The following is a 19324-nucleotide window of genomic DNA, read 5'->3' on the forward strand; positions in this document are numbered from 1 at the left end:
ATGGCGGCCGCGCGCTCCTCGGGGCGGGGCTCCCCGGCGCGCTCCGTCTTAAAGAAGCAGGGCAGCGCTCCCGGCGACTGCCAGTGGAGACGCGAGCCTTTTCCGGGCCGGGCACGCACCCAGCGGGGCCCTTGGTCAGTGTGGTCTGCAGCCGCCTCTCGTGAAGGGAACACCGTCCGTGTCACCTACTGGGGCCGCCATGTGCCGGCCCGGGGACGCCTCCCTCGGGGGGCGAGCGGGCACGTAACCGCGCACCCGGGGGTCGCCTCCGAGCGGGGACGCCGAGGAGCGCGGGCGCTGCCCCCAAGCGAGCGTCTCCCGGAAGGAGGCCCGAGGCTCAGAACGAGGGGACCCGGGTGTCCTGTTGCCGCTTTCCCCGCGCGCCCGAGCCTGGGCCCGAACCACCGGGGTCCTGGGCGCCGGCCAGCTAAGGAGACAGAGCCGCGGGCCGAGAAGGCCCTGCGGGGCACAGGCGCGCCGTGCTCTTCGAGGCCCCGGGCCGGCCCCGGGCCTGTCCGGAACTGCGGGCCGGGCAGCCGCGGGCTGAGGGGTGGGGCCGGCGCGCTCCCCGCCCCGCCGGCTCCGCGCTCCCCGCCCCGTGCGCCCCGCCCCGCCCCGCCCCGCGGGCAGCCCGCTCCCCGCTCCCAGCAGCTGAGCGCCGCCATGGAGGCCACTGGGGTGTTGCCGTTCGTGCGCGGCGTAGATCTCAGCGGCAACGACTTCAAGGTGAGCCTCGGGACGGCGGACGGGCCCCCCCAACCCGCCCATCCGCTTCCTGCACGCCCGGGACAGCGGACGGGCTCGCCCGGGCCCCGCCCCGAACCGAGCCCCCCAGGTCTCCGTCCGGCGCCCGCGAAGGAGACCCAGGGCGGGCCGGGCGGGCGCACGCGGGGTCTCGGAGCCGCGTCGGGGTGCGCGGGGAACCCCCACCGGGCCCCTTCCTGGCGCCTGGCCCCGCCCGGCCGGCCGGTGGCCCAGGTCGGAGCTCTTGCTCCCGCCTCCCCAGCCCTCCCTCCCCTCCCCTGTGACGTCACACGCCCAAGCCGGGCCCTGACTCACGGCCGCGCCGCCGGCTCTGCCCTGCCCCCGCCTGCCACCCCCATCCTGTGTGGGCTTGGGCAAGTCACTTCCCCTCCTCGAGCCTCGCTTTCTCGTCCGGTGAAGAGGCTTAAAATTAGCCCTCTGGAGGCAGGGATTAGTTGCTGTGGAGAGGGTGGTGTCGAGCAGCTGGGCGAGGGCCTGGGTGGCAGTTGTCTGAGCAGCTGCTGGACTGATTGACCCGAGCCACCAGGAACACGAGCCCAGCCCTCCAGCCAGTGGGGGAACTGGGGGGCACGCACAGTGGTTCTGGAGGCCCGAGAATGAGACTGGCAGGGTTAGGGCTGGCGACCAGAGACGAGGCCCTGAGAGTTGTCCTGGCTCCTGGAGGGCGATCCCGGCTGCAGGGTGGGGTGTGGGCAGGCTCAGGCTGGGGGCAGTGTAGCGTGAGCCTGGGTCGGCAGCGTCCGGAGGCCCCGCCTGTGGCTGGGGTCGGGGGTTGGGCCAGGGCCGAGAAGACAGGCTGCCTTCCTGCGTTTAACCCACGTGTGCACACTTGACCCCAGGCACAGGTGGCCACTTTTCTTTGCCCCCATCCCCACCATGCTCAGCTGGGGTCCCCCTGGGTCCTCTCTAGACTGGGAGAGTCTGAGTCACCTGCTGGGAATGTGCCCGGAGGGGGAAGGGGACAGCAGCCAGGGGCACTGAAGGCACATGCTGCCCCAGGTTCCCTGCCACAAGGGCTGGGGGTCCCGAGGTGGGCGTTTGAATATGGGGAACGAAGGAGTGAATGAACTAACGAATAAGGCTGTGCCTGTGCAGGGTGGGGCGCTGGGGCCTCACACAGGGAGTCAACCTTGCCACTAGCGGCCATATGCTGATGGCAGGGTGGGAGCACAGGCAGGGCCTGGATGCCAGGCAGAGACATTGAACTGATGTAACCACACAGCTAGGTGTGCGGATGTCACCTGGAATAAGCTTTCCTGGGGCTGAGAACACAGCAAGAGAGACAGATTCTAGATCAGCAGCCGTCCTGACCATTAGTTGTTCCTTACGACGCTTTTGTTATCGGGCGTTTTATTAGTTCTATTCTATGGGTGAGGAAATTGAGGCACAGAGTGGCAGAGTGATTTGTCCAGGTTCACACAGCCAATGAGAGGTGACTGTTGCTCTCAAAGGCTTCCGTGGTCAGTGGGGGCCACAGGGCGGTAGAACAAGGGTACCGTGTCCCAGACCAGCCTTACCACGACATACCCCTCAGGGTGGCTACTTCCCTGAGAACGTCAAGGCCATGACTAGTCTGCGATGGCTGAAGCTAAACCGCACCGGCCTCTGCTACCTGCCGGAGGAGTTGGCTGCCCTGCAGAAGCTGGTAAGAGGCTCTGGGCAGGCAGGGAGGGCCCCTGTGGATGGGGCTGGCCAGGTGGGGAGCAGCTGCGCAGAACACAGACGACACAGAGGCGGACGCTGACCACAGCAGAACTGGTGGCGAGGGAGTGAGTGCCCCATCCCGGGAGGTGTGCAAGAGGAGTCTGGGTCTGTGAGGGAGGGACGCTGCAGAAATGGCCGGGCCTGTGTGGCTGGGGGCCCCCTGGAGGGGGGCTCCGTGGACGCCCCACCGCCCTGCTGACCCCCTCTCCCCGTCCCTGCCCAGGAGCACCTGTCGGTGAGTCACAACAACCTGACCACGCTCCATGGGGAGCTGTCCAGCCTGCCATCGCTGCGGGTGAGTGCCGCCCGAGGCTGCAGACCTCGGGCCAGGGCCTGAGGGCCGGGCCAGCACCTCTCTGTACCCGCACGCTGGGGGAGAGAGCGTGCAGTAATGCCGTGTGTCGAGTAACTGTGAGGGAAGCGCTAAAAACCCCCAGATCCCACCCAGTTTGAACAACAAGTACTATAGCAGCTGTTACCAGCTGAGCGCTGTTCCAACTGTTTCACAAGGGCTTTTTATGTGATCTTCACCTCCACCAAGTTCACGGATGAGGACACTTGGCCACGGAGGCAGGTCACACAGCCGGCAGTGGTAGAGCCGGGGAAGGGCGGGGCTCAGCCAGGAGGGGAGGTGGTCGGGGCTGTTCACTTGCGCCTCTGCTCTCCATAGAGCCCCCGTCCCAGACCCTCAGGCCCCCCAGACCGGCAGCCCTCAGCGAGGGTCATTCCCATCCAAGGTCAGAGCTCTTGAGATGTTAAGGGCACAGCCTCCGGACTCGAGTTTAAATCTGAGCTCTGCCACTTCCCGGCTGCATGACCTTGGACGAGTTCCTACCACTTTCCGAGATGGTCCAGCAGTGACTGCCGTGAAGCAACACGGTGGCACCACACAGACGCTGGGGCTGAGGGGGCAGCAGCGGTGGCTCTTGTTAGTGTTTTTGTCGCTTGCAGTCATGGTGCCATCACTTGGCCTGTCCCCTCCCCCTCAGTCCTCCTGCACTAACTTCCTGCACTTTGGAAGCATGAGCAAGTTTCAGCCCTAAGGGGAGAGGAAACGGACTTGCTTTGAGTCTACGCTCTGACCTGTCTTTGGTTCAACCTTCTTCTGTATTAGAAGCTCTGACTCAGAGCTCTATCCCTGTCTTGCCCTTTGGGGTTGGGAGGAAGAGGGATTATTCCATCAGGAAAGGTTCCCTGAGATTCCGTGTGCTGGGCTCTGGGGCACATTTGAGTTGGGCTTTGAGGTATAAATAGGAGCTCATTGGTAGTCTAGAAAAGGCTTGCCAAGTAGAGGGATTATGAGTAAAAGCCAGAGTGGGAGAGCACTCAGGCCTGGCCTTGGTGGACTTCCGGAGGTGGTGTCCCCCCCCGATCCCTGTTTCACCTGGGGGGTGGAAGCTAGGAGTCACGGACTCTCATGGTGTATCCCCAGGCCATCGTGGCTCGAGCCAACAGCCTGAAGAATTCCGGAGTCCCCGACGATATCTTCAAGCTGGATGATCTCTCGGTTCTGGTCAGTGGTTATCTGCCACCTGGCCCTTGTGCCAGCCCCACCATTCAGCGCCCACCCACTACGCTGGACCCTGGGGCCATGGTGATCCTGTTTTACAGTCGCAGACACCTGAGACTTACAGGGGGCAGTGCCTTGCCCAAGGTTGCTTATGGAGTCGGATCCCTAGCCTAGGCCCCCTTCCTCCCAGGGTCCCACTGTCTCACTCTGCCCTGAAGCCCCCTCCTCTGCTCCCCTCTCAGTGCCTGTCGTGACCCTCGAGCCTGGCGGAGGCCTGGCAGGGTGGGACCAGCCCTGACGCCCCTGACCCGGCCTCGCCCCTCTACCCAGGACTTGAGCTGCAACCAGCTGACGGAGTGCCCTCGGGAGCTGGAGAACGCCAAGAACATGCTGGTGCTGAACCTCAGCCACAACAGGTGCCTAGAGGGCGGGCTGGGTGGCCCGGGGGCTGGTCCCGGAGGTGGGAGTGCGGCCCTGACCCGGCAGCCCTCCACCCGCAGCATCGACACCATCCCCAACCAGCTCTTCATCAACCTCACCGACCTCCTGTACCTGGACCTCAGCGAGAACCGCCTGGAGAGCCTGCCCCCCCAGATGCGCCGCCTCGTGCACCTGCAGACGCTCGTGCTCAACGGGAACCCGCTGCTGCACGCCCAGCTCCGGTGGGCGCCCGCCTGGCCCTCCCCGCCAGGGTCCCGGCCTTGCTGGGTGTCGCGTCTCCGCCACCATCGGCCTCGTGCTGTGGGCCCGCTCGGCCCCGGCCCCCGGCCTGAACACCATGTCTCCCCCCAGGCAGCTCCCGGCCATGACGGCCCTGCAGACCTTGCACCTGAGGAACACACAGCGCACCCAGGGCAACCTGCCCACCAGCCTGGAGGGCCTGAGCCACCTCGCAGGTTGGCAGTCCTTGGGGACCCCTCAGCCCCTCGCTTCCTCACAGAGGAGGGGATGGTACCCTGCTTCAGTGAGCACCTCTCGGGGGAAGGGGGTGTGGTTCTGTCACATCTCCTCCCGTTGTCACCGTGACGACTGGGAGTAACACCAGGTTACGAGCAGGCTTTGTGCGTAGACCCCCTGCTCTGAGAAACCAGGAGGTTAAGTCTTGTACCTGAGGCCACAGAGCCGGGAGGGGGAGCCGGGGTTCACACAGGCCCGCCGCCCCTGGAGCCCACCGCAGGGGCCCCGGCTGATGCGCCCACCCCACGCCCAGATGTGGACCTGTCCTGCAACGACCTGACGCGGGTGCCCGAGTGCCTGTACACCCTCCCCAGCCTGCGGCGCCTGAATCTCAGCAGCAACCAGATCTCGGAGTTGTCCCTCTGCATCGACCAGTGGGTGCACGTGGAGACCTTGAACCTGTCCCGCAACCAGCTGACCTCACTGCCCGTGCGTTGGGGCCCAGGGAGGGCGGGGAGGCTGCAGGCCGCCCTGTGCCCGCCCCTGACCTGCCCCTGCCCGTGCCGCCTCTAGTCGGCCATCTGCAAGCTGACCAAGCTCAAGAGGCTGTACCTGAGCTCCAACAAGCTGGACTTCGACGGGCTGCCCTCGGGCATCGGCAAGCTGTCCAGCCTGGAAGAGTTCATGGCCGCCAACAACAACCTGGAGCTGATCCCCGAGAGCCTCTGCAGGTGCCGGGCCGAGGCCGGGCGAAGGAGCACGGCGCGGAAAGCCCCGGAATCCCAGCGCAGCCCCGCCACCCTGCCCCCGCGGTCTCCGTGCCGCATAGAAAACGGGAGGGCTGGAGTTGGCTCTGCGGGTGACGTCCCCAGAGCAGTGTCCGGGGGGATGCCGATAGGGATGAGGCCAGAAGGGCTCCACTGCCACCTGCATTTGGGGCACAGTGCTGCTTCCGTCCCCTCCCCCTCCTAGAGGTCACAGCGTCCACCAGCATGGTCCCCGGCACTGAGGACAGAGGACCCTCGGCAGCTTCCGGGTTAATTCGAGGGCAGAACATGTTTTTTGATGCGCTCTTGTTCGCACCCAGGGGTCTTTAGTTCTCTGAAGGCCCCTTTGGAAGGTGCTGCCCTGTAGAAGCCGCAGAAAGACCCTCCCGGTCACTTAGCCATGAGGAGACCCCGGCCCCTCCCGTCTTTCCCGGCACCTTCAAATTGGCTGGTTTCCCAACTAGCTGGGCTGCTTAGTCTCTCTGGCCCTACTTGCCTCCCCAACCCGGGACTGGAAGGCCCCCGGCTCCCCGTCTGTCACCCCCCTGAGGCCCAGCTATGTCGTCACAGGTGCACAAAGCTGAGGAAGCTGGTCCTGAACAAGAATCGCCTGGTGACCCTCCCGGAGGCCGTCCACTTCCTGACAGAGATCGAGGTTGGGCAGGCGGCTGGTACTGGGGGGAGGGAGGAACGGGAGAGGTGCGGACAGACCCCCAGAGAAGACCGAGCAAAGGGCTCCTGGAGGGGTGGCTGGTGGCAGGGTGAGGAGGGGGTGACCCACATCCTGTGGCCACATCACGCTCGACAGCATTGCTTAAGCCTCATAACCAGCCAGTCTGCGAGGTCACACTTGACAGACGGGAAAGCCCAAGCCCACGAGGGTGGCTGCAGGATGAGAACCTGGGCCCTTTGGCCCCAGAGGTCGCAAAGAGCAGGGGTCTGGGGTGGCCGGGAGGTAGAACTCGGGCTCAGCGCCGGCTCCGCTCGCCCCACGAGGCAGGTCCTGGACGTGCGGGAGAACCCCAGCCTCGTCATGCCCCCCAAGCCTGCTGACCGCACCACCGAGTGGTACAACATTGACTTCTCGCTGCAAAACCAGCTGCGGCTGGCGGGAGCCTCCCCTGCCACGGTGGCCGCGGCGGCGGCTGGTGAGCAGGGGAAGGTCTGGCCTGGCAGTGGGGGCTCCTCCCTGGGCCTCAGCTTACCCATCTGTAAATTGGGTGGGACGCGCTCTCTGGATGCGGGGCGTGGGGTTGGCCCCTGGTTGGCTGGACGCCCCAGGCGGAGTGGGGGGCAGCCGGGTCAGCTGTGTACCCCTCCCCTCAGCAGGGAGTGGGCCCAAGGACCCCCTGGCTCGCAAGATGCGGCTGCGGAGGCGCAAGGACTCGGCCCAGGATGACCAGGCCAAGCAGGTGCTGAAGGGCATGTCGGACGTGGCCCAGGAGAAGAACAAGAAGCAGGAGGTAAGCCGGGCCGGGGCTCAGGCTCTGCTCAGCAGTGCAACCTGGGCCCAGCGGGAGAGGGGTCCTGAGCTGGGTCGCAGGCCGACCAGCGCGAGCGGCTGCCCAGAGTCAAGCCAGCCTTGTGCCTTCGATCCCAGGAGAGTGTGGACTCTGGAGCGCCTGGGGGCAAGGTGCGGCGCTGGGACCAGGGCCTGGAGAAGCCGCGCCTCGACTATTCCGAGTTCTTCACAGAGGACGTGGGCCAGCTTCCTGGCCTGACCATCTGGCAGATGGAGAACTTCGTGCCTGTGCTGGTGGGGGAAGCCTTCCATGGCAGGTTCTACGAGGCCGACTGCTACATTGTGCTCAAGGTGCGGGGCAGGGGGCTGTGAGGCCCGACCTGGACGGCTCAGAACCGCCCGCTCCCAGCCGTGTTCCGGGGGAGGGTGGGCAGCGAGGGCTCGGCCCGGGAGGCCGCCCAGCAGAAGCCTGGCGGGGGCTAACCCGGCCACTGCCCCGGCCTCCAGACCTTTCTGGATGACAGCGGGTCTCTGAACTGGGAGATCTACTACTGGATCGGCGGGGAGGCCACACTCGACAAGAAGGCGTGCTCTGCCATCCACGCCGTCAACCTGCGCAACTACCTGGGCGCCGAGTGCCGCACCGTGCGCGAGGAGATGGGCGAAGAGAGCGACGAATTCCTGCAGGTGCGGAGGGGCGGGGCCGGAGCCAAGGGCCGGTGGGCGGGGCTGACTGAACTGTATCAGGTGCTGAGCCCCACGGACCTATGGCAGACAGCAGGGATGGATGGGGTGAGGTCAGGGAAGTGAGGTGAGGCGAGTCCTGGCTCAGGTGAGGATAAGGAGACCAGGCTAGTTTGGGAGCTGCAAACTGGGTTGGTGGCGGTGTAGGAGACCAGGAGAGATGGGGAGCTGCTAGAAGGTGGCCCACCGGCCGGCCACCAAGGAGGCGGGGCCAGGGGCAGGGCCAGAGTCCAGTGAGCTGGATTAGTGAGGCGCGCCGGCCTACTCGCCAGCTGGTTACATGTAGGTACCTACACGAGACGAGATTTTGGGCACTTCCACCTAAGTTTGCCTTCTTCCATAAACCTGCCCGGTCCTGTTCCCTGATACGCGCGTGTCTAAACATGCTGTGTTCGGACACGAGCAAATGCTTTCACGGTTATGTACACCATACCACCCCGTGTGTGTTTACGTCTGTAGACACAGATCTTGTATTTTTAACATCATCGTGGATTGGCAGCCTCTGACTCTGCTGCACGCAAGTCCGCCCCTCCTGACAGGTGGCGTTGGGTGGGGGTGGGGGGACAGCTCGGTGAAAGCCCACACGCCCCGCACGCAGGTGTTTGACAACGACATCTCCTACGTCGAGGGTGGGACGGCCAGCGGCTTCTACACCGTGGAGGACACACACTACGTAACCAGGTGAGGGGTGTGCGGGCGGCACTGACCTGGGCTCAGCTGGGGAGGATGGGGGGAGGGTACTGGGGTAAATCTGCCCTTTGGTGCCCCCGCCAAGCCACTCTTGCTCTGGCCCCCAGGATGTACCGTGTGTATGGAAAAAAGAACCTCAAGCTGGAGCCCGTGCCTCTTAAGGGGGCCTCCCTGGACCCAAGGTGAGCCCCATGACGTGAGGTGGGGTGCTTCACCCCGAACCTTCTCTCCACCAGTGGGGGGCAGGGCTCGGCTCTAGACAGGCCTTCCAGCCCTTGTCCCGCAGAGCTTGGCAGGAGGTCCAGCAAGCAGGGATTTGAGGCGGGGTCGGAGGCATGGGGGCAGTCGTTGCCCGTGGCCAGTGGCAGCCCCTCCCACCCCTCCTGTCCAGGTTTGTTTTCCTGCTGGACCAAGGGCTGGACATCTACGTGTGGCGGGGGGCCCAGGCCACGCTGAGCAGCACCACCAAGGCCAGGTAAGAGGGCTGTGACCTGCCCAGACGTGCTGGGGTGTTGTGTGCAAAGGAAAACTGTCACCCAGGGAGGAGGCGTGGGCTTCATCACTAAGGCTTTGCACCTGCTCTTAGGCTCTTTGCAGAGAAAATTAACAAGAATGAACGAAAAGGGAAGGCGGAGATCTCGCTGCTGGTACAAGGCCAGGAGCCCCCAGAGTTCTGGGAGGTGCTGGGCGGGGAGCCCTCCGAGATCAAGAAGCACGTGCCTGATGACTTCTCGCCACCCCAGCCCAAGCTGTATAAGGTGAGCCGGGGGTGCGGGGCTGGCCTGACTTCACTGGCGGTCAGGCGGCGGCTGCGGTCTCCTTCGGGACCTCAGTGGGGAGAGGGTGCCACCTTCTGGGCAAGGAGTACCTCAGCACGGGTCTGAGGCTGGCTCTGAGTGGGGCCGGGGGCACTGGTGTTGGGCTCTGTGCTTCCGGGAAGGCGGGGCTGGAGAGGGAGACCAAGAAGCACATGGGTGCCAGGCCTGGGGACCTGGCCTTCGTGCTGTAGGTGACAGGAAGGTGGGCGTGTTGTGGGCGGGAAGAGGACAGGTTAGAGAACCCAAAAGGACCTGGAGAGGGCGGGTAGGGAAGGCACCATCTACCAGCCTTTCTTCCACTGATAGGATTTTCTAGAAAGCATCTTGGGGTGGAGGGAGGAAGCTGGCCTGGAGAGGAGCAGGCTGTGGACCTGAGTGCAGGGGCCAGCCTGAAGCAGGGGCTGCTGTGGCCGGGGCTCGTGTTCCCCAGACCCAGCCTGGTTAAGACCACCTCTTGCTCCTGCCAGGTGGGCCTGGGCCTGGGCTACCTGGAGCTGCCGCAGATCAACTACAAGCTCTCTGTGGAACATAAGCTGCGGCCCAAGGTGGAACTGATGCCTGGGATGCGGCTGGTGAGACGCACAGGGAGGAGGGCGCGGGGGCTGGACCCCTTCTTGCTGGTGGCCCTGGTCTTGACCTCCAGCCCCCGGGGCCCCGCAGCTGCAGAGCCTGCTGGACACGCGCTGCGTGTACATCCTGGACTGTTGGTCCGACGTGTTCATCTGGCTCGGCCGCAAGTCCCCGCGCCTGGTACGTGCTGCCGCCCTCAAGCTGGGCCAGGAGCTGTGTGGGATGCTACACCGGCCGCGCCACGCCACGGTCAGCCGCAGCCTGGAGGGCACAGAGGCGCAGGTGCGCGATGCGGCGCCCCCGGAGGCCTCCTCCCCGAGATCCCACGGTCGTGTTCTTGCCCTGACCCTCTGTGGACCGGTTGGTTACCAAGCTCCACAACTTCCCGGACCCTCTGCCCGAGCCCCGCCCCCTAGGTTGCTAGGCCACACCTCTCCCGATTCCCAGGCTCCGCCTCCTACTCTACTTATGCCTTCTCAGGTGTTCAAGGCCAAGTTCAAGAACTGGGACGATGTGTTGACCGTAGACTACACGCGCAACGCAGAGGCCGTGCTGCAGGGCCCGGGGCTCGCGGGGAAGGTGAAGCGTGACGCCGAGAAGAAAGATCAGATGAAGGCCGACCTCACCTCGCTCTTCCTGCCGCGGCAGCCGCGCATGCCTCTGGCGGAGGTGGGCCCGGGGCTGGGGCGCAGGGCGGGTGGGGCAGGGCCGGGCAGGGCCACAAGGCCCATGACGGCTGGGGTCGCACGCAGGCGGAGCAGCTGATGGAGGAGTGGAACGAGGACCTGGACGGCATGGAGGGCTTCGTGCTTGAGGGGAAGAAGTTCACACGGCTGCCCGAGGAGGAGTTTGGCCACTTCTACACGCAGGACTGCTACGTCTTCCTCTGCAGGTGCCTCCCCCGCGCCCCTCGCCCCACCCGCCCCCCGGTGCTGGGGGCTCGGCCCTGCCCACCACCCTCTGACCCCGCAGGTACTGGGTCCCCGTGGAGTATGAGGAGGAGGAGGAGGAGGCGGCGACCGCGAAGGCGAAGGCGGGGGCGGAGGGCCAGGAGGGAGAGCAGGTGGCGGCCGAGGCGGAGAAGCAGCCCGAGGAGGACTTCCAGTGCGTCGTGTACTTCTGGCAGGGCCGCCAGGCGTCCAGCATGGGCTGGCTGACCTTCACCTTCAGCCTGCAGAAGAAGTTTGAGAGCCTCTTCCCCGGCAAGCTGGAGGTGTGCCGGCCACACCCCCAGAATCCGGGGAGGGGGTGTCCCTGGGACTCACCCAGGGGAGGCTTGCCCCACCGGGGAGCTGCCCCTGACGGCTTCCGTGCCCCCAGGTGGTGCGCATGACACAGCAGCAGGAGAACCCCAAGTTTCTGTCCCATTTCAAGAGAAAGTTTATCATCCACCGGGGCAAGAGGAAGGCGGCCCAGGGAGCCCTGCAACCGAGCCTGTACCAGATCCGCACCAACGGCAGCGCCCTCTGCACCCGGTGCCTGTCTGCGGGGAGCGGGCGCGGGAGGCCAGTGGGCTGTGTCCTGCCTGGGCTCCTTGCTGACCACCCCCCTCCCCCAGGTGCATCCAGATCAGCACCGACTCCGGCCTCCTCAATTCCGAGTTCTGCTTCATCCTCAAGGTGAGGCCTGGCGCGGCCGGGAGCGGGGCAGGGCGGGGGTGCAGGCAGGGCGTGACCCGAGCCTCCGCACACCCAGGTTCCCTTCGAGAGCGAAGACAACCAGGGCATCGTGTACGCGTGGGTGGGCCGGGCGTCGGACCCCGACGAGGCCAAGCTGGCAGAGGACATCCTGAATAGCATGTTTGAGGCCTCCTACAGCAAGCAGGTGAGCAGGGTGGGTGACGCACACGGGTGGCCGGGCGAGGGCAGCCGGCCCCGAGCTGACCGACCTTTCCCCCAGGTCATCAACGAGGGCGAGGAGCCCGAGAACTTCTTCTGGGTGGGCATCGGGGCACGGAAGCCCTACGACGACGACGCCGAGTACATGAAGCACACGCGGCTCTTCCGGTGAGGCCGGCCCCGCCCCCGCCCCCCGTGTCCCCCTCAGTCCTGGCCCCGCTGCTGCGACCCTCAGCCTCCCCATGACCCTTGACCCCCAGGTGCTCCAACGAGAAGGGCTACTTCGCAGTGACCGAGAAGTGCTCTGACTTTTGCCAAGACGACTTGGCAGATGATGACATCATGCTCTTAGACAATGGCCAAGAGGTGAGAGCCCACCAACCCTGCCCGTTCGGGGAGCCCTGCCGTCCCTAGATGGGAATTCCGAGGCCGGGTGACTACCTCCCCCGCTGTCCCCACAGGTCTACATGTGGGTGGGGACCCAGACAAGCCAGGTGGAGATCAAGCTGAGTCTGAAGGCCTGCCAGGTGAGCGGGGGAGGGGGCCAAGGCTGGGCCCGGGGGGAGGGGCCGAGGCTGCAGGCGCGCACTCACCCGTCCCGCCCACCAGGTGTACATCCAGCACATGCGCTCCAAGGAGCACGAGCGTCCCCGCCGCCTGCGCCTGGTGCGCAAGGGCAACGAGCAGCACGCCTTCACCCGCTGCTTCCACGCCTGGAGCACCTTCCGCCAGGCCCTGACCTAGGGCAGCTGCCTGCGTGCCCTGGTGGCCACCACAGGCTCTGCGGAGGGAGAGAAAGGAAGGGCCTGTCTGTCCACCACCTGCCCCCAGTGCTGTAGTCCCCAGCAGCAGCAACAGGAGTAACCCTGACCAGTGCCCCCAGGGGCCTGGGAAAGTGGATCTCCTCCACCGTGAGCTCACGTGTGATGCCCCCTTTTCTGCCAGGGATAAAGCAGGTGTGGTTGCCCTTTAAGAGATATTAAATGCTTTTATTTTCAATATTAAAAAGTATTTTTAATATTAAAATTGCTAATTTTAACAAAATGACAGGAAAAAAAAAACCCCAGGGTACAATCTACAAGGAAACCCATCCTGACCCCCGCTCCACACACACACACACGCACACGCACACGCCCCAGTCCTGGTTGCCCAGTGGAGCTCTCGGTCACAAACACACACACACACTCGTGCACAGCCTGGCGGGGGTCGTGGGTGCTGGCCCAGGAGCACGTACCAAAATAGTTTTAGAAATGACTGTGGTGCCTGGCACAGGCATTAGAAAAATACTCTTTGCAAAAGGAGAGGGAAAGGACGGTGTTGTCGCCTGGGAGGTGACAGGCTGTGAGCCCCAGCTGCCCTCCCTTGTGGCACCTGACCTCCCGGGTGGCCTCTGGGGCCAGGCTGGGCAGGTCCCGCTGGAGCCTGAGATTAGCAGGTGCAGGTCTACGTGAAGGGCCGGGGTCCTGGGTCCCAGCTCCGAACAGGGCAGGCCTGGCAGTTCTGGCCTTCCTGGTAGAGGAAGGAAAAAGGCATCAGCCGAAGGCCAGGGGGATCCCAGGGGGCAGGCGACCTGGCCACACGCGTGCCCCCACTCAGTCTCCTGTCCAGGATGAGGGCAAGGGCCCTGCAGTGACAGCCTTAGCCCTGGCCACATCTGGGCCCCTGAGGCCAAAGCGTGGCCCTGGAGGGGGCAGCGGTGACCCCAGCAACAAAGAGGGAGCCGCAGCGTCTGTGCAGGGAGAGGCGGGGGTGGGGGGCAGACCTACAGCATCAGAGTCGGGCCTGGGCCGCACCGAGACTGGCGCGGGGGCCGGTCAGCCTCGGGCAGCGCCCAATCTCGCACACCTGGGTGATGTCACCTGCGAAACAGGCTGGCCAAACCCACCTGAGCCCCCAAGCCGCCGTCCCCCTAAGTGGTTTGGCCTGGTCTCGTTCCAGACACCAGCCTTGTTATCTGGGGGCTGACTGGCTGGCCCTGATGCCAGGACAGTTCCGGGAGGGGCAGGCTGGGGAAACGCCTCCCGGGGCCTGCCAGGGTTTCGGGTGCAAGACCGGGGTGGGGGTGGGGGTGGGGTGGGTGAGGCCACGCCGAGGGGACCAGGGAGACCCAGGGCCCCGCACCTGAGCGCCTCATCCGATCAGGATGGGGCAGGCTCGGGCCTCATCCTCTGACAGGTTCCGCAGGTTCTTCTCAGATTCCTCCGGAGAGCTGGGGGGAGGGGCAGCGGTCAGCGGGTCTGGGGTCAGGCCCTCCTCGGCCCTCTGGGCCCAGCTGGGATATGAGGCTGGCTGAAAGTGGGGAGGGAGGCTGGGAGCCGACCAACCCCCTCCTGTGGACCCAGCCACCTCCTCACCCCAGGAAGTCCTTCACGTCCTCCACCGTCACATCCCCTGTCGTGTCCAGCGTTGTGTCGGCACTGGTGGCCGAGTCCACGGACGTGGGTGAGAGCGTGGCCTCAGGCGGCTCCGGGGTGTCTGCAGAGAGGAAGCGATGAGGCCCTTCCCAGGGCCCCGGGGCAGACTCCACACCTGGGGCCCTGGTCCCGAGTCCAGCGCACAGTGGACCACGGCACCGACACACGGACCCCCACCCTCTCGTGCCCAGCACGCCCTCCCCCTGGCCCCCTCAGTGGCCGCATCCCGCAGAGGCCCGCCCTGAGGATGAGCTGCCGCACTTCACGCCCGCTCTCCTCACCAGCTCCCTCGCTGCGGGTGGGATCGGGGCTTCCGCCGCGGCTCTGTGGGCCCAGGACGACGCCAGGGGTCCCGTTAGCCTGGCTCAGCTTGGGCGATTCTCGGGGCCTGTAGCTGCAGAGATGGGTCTGTGCTGGGGACCAGGGGCAGGTGCCTCATGGCTCGAGGGCCAGGCCCCCACCCTCCCACTCCTGAGCCCTGGGACCAGAGAGGGGTGACACTGGGGATGGCGACCCTGCTCCTTGCTCCAGGCCCCACCCCTTCCACGCACCTGGCATGCATGGCATCATGGGGCCAACTGATGTCCAGAGAGCAGAGCGGCTCCGTGATGTTCCGGGCGCTCAGGGAGAAGCGCTCAAACTCCGACGGGGAAATCAGGTAGAACCCTGGGGGTGGGTGGGGTGGGTGGGGGGGGTGGGAGGGGAGCAGAGAGCGCAGTGAAGGTCCCGCCCCCCTCCCGGAAGCCCTGTGCGCGGCCCCTCCCCTGCCGTCCGGGGCCCTCACCCTGGCCGTGTCGTGTGAAGACGCAGGAGGCGATGCCGCTGATGTCCTCCTTGCGGATGCAGGTGTAGTGCACCTGGGGCCGCAGGCCGGGCACCGAGAACACGTGCACGTCGCCCAGGTTGGTGAGGCAGGCCAGGCAGGTCTCGGCGTAGTCCTCGCAGGCCACGCTGGCAAAGGTGGCCAGGGCCACCTTGCGCACGCGGCAGCCCTCGTGGGCCGTCAGCTTGAACTTGGTCTTGGCGCTCACTTTGGGCAGCGTGAACACCTGGAGGCGGGCAGGGGATGGCCGCTGAGCAGAGCCCGGCCCGTCCTCACCCCCGTGCCGCCACCCAGCCCGGCCCTCTGGCCCCACCCGCTTCTCTGCCCGGAAACCTGCCAGGCCCCTCCCACTGTGGCAGAGCCAGTCCTGCCAGATGGAAGGGCCAGGGGCCGGGACCCCCCCACACCTCGAGCTCTGGGGGGGCGGTCGAGGTCCTGGGGGCCCCCGGGGTTCCCCAGGGCGTCTCTGCCAGCTGGGGGCTCTCGGGAGGTCTCAGCAAGCGGGCGTAGGTGGGCAAGCGTCGTCGAGGGTCTGGCGGTGTCCAGGAGGCGGAAGCCCCAGGGGTCTCTGTGCCAGCTCACCTTGAACTGCTCCTCAGATGCGATGAGCACAGCGTGGCCGCCCTGCATGTCGGGCGCCTGTGCCAGGTCCCTTGAGGCCTCGTAGGGCTCCGGCAGCGGGCGGCCGCGTCCATCCAGCACGGCCACGGCCACCACGGGCGCGCGGTGCATCAGCTGTACCTCCTTGCCCAGCACGGCCTCCACTGCCCGCTCGGGCCGCCTGTCGCTGTTCGCTGCTGCCGCCGGCACCTCCAGCGCGTAGGCAAACACGGAGCCCGAGTTGGTGCCCGCCCACATGGTGGGGCCATGGTGGGCCGCTGGGGGGTGATGGGCTGGTGAGGCAGGCACGTGCCTCCCCTCCCCTCCCCTCCCCGCCCCTCCCCGCCCCTCCCGATGCCCTGGGATACTGGACTGGTTCTCTCCAGCCCACACCTCCCTGGTGACCTCGGCCAGTCCTCCTGCAGGCACAGGAGTGACCTCTAGGGCACCTCCGTGGGGATGTCAAACTGGACCCTGACCTCTCAGACCCCCCCACCCCCAGCATCCCGGGGATGCGGCCCCGTCGCGGAGCCCCAACTCCCCTACGTCCATCACTGGTCCTGCCGCAGACACCCAGCCTGCCATCCTGTGCAAGCTGACCCCCCTCAGGAAGGAGTGGAAAATCAGCTAAAAACGCACACGCACAGGCGTGGATGGACCGGGCAGTCACCACGGTGCACCCTTGATGAACTGGTGACCTGAGCAGCAACCATGGGGGGTGGGAACACCTGAGCAAAACATGAGCGAGCAATCAAAGCCATGCTTGCCACAGCCCAGCCGGCTTCTGAGGGGGACACTGGAAGCAGGCCAACCAAAACCCCGGGCTGCCGCATCCAGACAGTGGGAAGTTCCACAAACACCACCAGAAGTGGGGGCTCCCCTCCCAGACGGAGATGGAAAGATGCATCAATGATAGCGCCATGTGCAGACTAGCTGGACGCTGACCCAACCCCAAAAAGGCGTTCCTGAGATGAACAGAGTCGCCTGTGGGCCGACTGTGACAGGAGAACTCCAGCATCAGCGTCCATGCTACAGCGTGCGACTCGGGCACCCTGGCTGTAGGTTACGTCCACCAGACGCACACTGAGCTGCTCACACAGGGGCTTTCACTTAAAATCCCCCACGAGACACGACGGAGAGCAGGGGCGGGCAGCGGGTGTGGGGTTGAACGGGATGTGCCCCATCATCAAGTTAAACCAATCAGCAACTCCGTCCATAAACCCGACCGCATCACTGCCCTCTGCAGGACCCTCAGGGGCTCCAACCACTCGGGGTCAAAGCCAGCTCCTCGGGCTTCCCTGGTGGCGCAATGGTTAAGAATCCGCCTGCCAACACAGGGGACACGGGTTCAAGCCCTGGTCCGGGAAGATCCCACATGCCGCGGAGCAACTAAGGCCGTGCGCCACAACTACTGAGCCTGCGCTCTAGAGCCCATGAGCCACAACTACTGAGCCCACGTGCCACAACTAGTGAAGCCTGTGCGCCACAACTACTGAGCCTGCGCTCTAGAGCCCATGAGCCACAACTACTGAGCCCACGTGCCACAACTAATGAAGCCCGCGCGCCTAGAGCCCGTGCTCCACAACGAGAAGCCACCACAATGAGAAGCCCGCACACTGCAACGAAGAGTAGCCCCCGCTCACCGCAACTAGAGAAAGCCCACGCGCAGCAACGAAGACCCAATGCAGCCGAAAATAAATAAATAAATTTATATTAAAAAAAAAAAAATACCTTACTATAAAGCCAGCTCCTCGGCTAGGCGGCCGGCACCCACACCTCCCGGGCCTGTCCTCCACTCCAGCCATGCTGCCCGGGGTCTCCTGATACACGCCCACCTCAGCCTCGGTGCTGCAGCCCGCACTCCCCCCCAGGCCCCGGGCTCCCGTCCCGATCGGGTCTCCGCTCACCAACCCCACCGTCGGGCTGTCCCGGGGGTGGCTGTGGGCCGGGGCACCCTGTCGCCAGCGCAGCCCGGCACTCAGCAGGCAACACTTTCCAACCTTCCAGGAGGCGCCGCTCCACGCCCATTTCCCGGGCGGCTGACCAGAACCCAGGCCACGCCACCTAGGGCCACCTCCCCAGCACACCCCTCCCGGCCTCACCGTCGCGAAGGAAGGTGTCGGCGAAGTAGAGGCAGCGCACGACGCCCGAGAGGGAGTCGTCGGCCGAGCGGGGCTCAATGCGGCGCTGCACGGGCGTCACCTCCACGTCGTGGGGGCCGGCCTGCTCCGCCAGCTGCGCGTTGGCCTCCTGCAACTGGAGGGGCACGAGGCTCGGGAGCCCGGTCTTCCCGCCCCTGCCACCCCGCCCAGCCACCCGGCCACCCGGCCCACCTTGCTGCCGGCGGCAGTCAAGCGCTTCTTGCCCGAGACGCGGCTTTTGCGGATGCGCCGGAAGGACTGGCGCAGCGACTTCTTGAGCGACTTCACACGGGACAGCGGCCCCTCCATGGCCAGGGAGTCGTTGGGGTGCAGGGTGCACCTGGGGGCGCAGGTGCCGGGCATCAGGGAAGCCCAAGTCCCAAGCCCGCCCTCGAGCCCAGCCGCCGGGGGGCCTAACTTCCACCAGCAGCGCTTCCCGCAAGGCTCGAAAGCACCCCCCACCTGCGCCTCCGCAAACCTCGGGAGGGGCTCACACGCACCTGGCCAGCACGGGGCTCCTGCGCAGGTAGTCGAAGAGGCCAAAGCCGTGGCTGGTGCCGAAGGCCACGAGGCCCCACTCGGCATGGAGCGTGACGGCAGTGACGGCAGCCGGCGGCAGGCACTGGACCAGTGCGCGGGGCTGGAAGCCGGCCGGCCAGGGCAGCGGCCCTGTGCGTGGGCTCAGCCGCTCGTGGCCCTTCCACGTGAAGCCCTCACGGTCCTGGAGGAGGTCCACGCTGGCCACGCCTACCGCCTGCTCCGACGGCTCATCACTTAACTCTAGCACCAGCACCTGAGGGGCGGGGGGGGGGGCGCAGGGGGCTGTCGGTACAAAGAGGGGGCCACCTGTGCCCCGCCCGAGCCTCCGATGCCTCTGCCAGGGTGGTCCCAGGATTGTCTCCAGTGCACCCTCTGAATAAACACTTACTGGACGCCCACTGTACACCAGGGCCCTCACTGAGCAACACGGTGGCGACCAGGACCTGCCAGCCCTGCCCTCCTGGGGCTCATCTAACACCTGTGCTCCCACCCCGGCCCCAAGGCTCTGTGGGTCCCCACAGCCCTGGCTGGTCCCACCTGGAGCCCCGTTCCCACCTCTGGGCTTTTGCTGCTCCGGTCCCTCTACCACCCCACCAGACCCTCCAGAAAGCCCCCCAAGACCCGCAGCCCTGGGGACGCCTTGGCCCTACCTGGCCCGCGGTGCCGGCCACCACCATCTGGGCGGTGTACTTGCAGAGCGCCACCTTCTGCACGCCAAGCCGTGGGTCGTCGCTGTAGGGGTCGAAGCAGCCCACCTGCAGGGCGGAAGGGCTGGTGACACAGGGCGGAGCCCGGACCAGGCTCCCCGGGGCCAGGGGAGGGGCCCACCTTGCGGAAGGGTGGCCAGTCGTCCTCGGCGGCCTGGGCCAGGCTGTCGGCGTGCTCGCAGTCTGTCTGAAAGAGGCCGGCGGTGCTCAGCTTGTAGAGTGGGCGCAGGGCCACGCCGGAGGCGTCCCAGAACCGCACGGTGCCATCCTCGTGCCTACAGGGAAGGTGAGGTCAGGTCCCAGGTCCTCCAGCCCCCCGCCCCCTCCAGTCATC

At 65.9% G+C, this 19324-nt stretch overlaps 2 protein-coding genes across 5 annotated transcripts in view; one reads left to right on the top strand and one right to left on the bottom strand.

The window, feature by feature from the left end:
- FLII (FLII actin remodeling protein) lies at positions 1–12773 on the top strand (the record flags this gene model as incomplete). Of its 2 annotated transcripts, none has more annotated exons than XM_082443371.1 (30): positions 1–726; positions 2300–2410; positions 2693–2764; positions 3902–3982; positions 4310–4395; positions 4480–4641; positions 4772–4875; positions 5190–5365; positions 5450–5607; positions 6214–6298; positions 6644–6791; positions 6970–7106; positions 7244–7456; positions 7613–7792; positions 8448–8530; positions 8647–8721; positions 8931–9014; positions 9126–9297; positions 9825–9929; positions 10018–10209; positions 10408–10596; positions 10680–10819; positions 10900–11140; positions 11248–11402; positions 11486–11546; positions 11623–11751; positions 11827–11933; positions 12026–12131; positions 12227–12292; positions 12375–12773. In XM_082443371.1, 30 exons carry the CDS (start codon positions 1–3, stop codon positions 12507–12509), a joined length of 4479 nt encoding a protein of 1492 aa, XP_082299497.1. In that variant the 3' UTR covers positions 12510–12773. The 2 variants fall into 2 exon arrangements, with proteins under 2 accessions (XP_082299497.1, XP_082299498.1); XM_082443372.1 differs by having other exon boundaries at positions 6973–7106.
- The window catches only part of LLGL1 (LLGL scribble cell polarity complex component 1), a 15948-nt gene continuing 9357 nt past the window's right edge, over positions 12734–19324 (bottom strand). For 2 of the 3 annotated variants that reach the window (XM_082443374.1, XM_082443373.1), the window contains exons 12-23: positions 19112–19265; positions 18934–19038; positions 18244–18536; positions 17936–18083; positions 17705–17858; positions 15585–15880; positions 14964–15228; positions 14731–14845; positions 14461–14573; positions 14120–14240; positions 13887–13974; positions 12734–13274 (exon numbers count right to left, since the gene is read on the bottom strand). In XM_082443374.1, coding sequence (XP_082299500.1) covers positions 13896–13974; positions 14120–14240; positions 14461–14573; positions 14731–14845; positions 14964–15228; positions 15585–15880; positions 17705–17858; positions 17936–18083; positions 18244–18536; positions 18934–19038; positions 19112–19265 — 1843 coding nt within the window. In that variant the 3' untranslated portion in view covers positions 12734–13274; positions 13887–13895. The remainder of the gene's footprint in view (positions 13275–13886; positions 13975–14119; positions 14241–14460; positions 14574–14730; positions 14846–14963; positions 15229–15584; positions 15881–17704; positions 17859–17935; positions 18084–18243; positions 18537–18933; positions 19039–19111; positions 19266–19324) is intronic. The other variant, XM_082443375.1, reaches the window with a different exon arrangement.

This window comes from Balaenoptera physalus (genome assembly GCF_965194825.1).
Source record: "Balaenoptera physalus genome assembly, chromosome: 20".
Classification (NCBI taxonomy): Eukaryota; Metazoa; Chordata; class Mammalia; order Artiodactyla; family Balaenopteridae; genus Balaenoptera; species Balaenoptera physalus.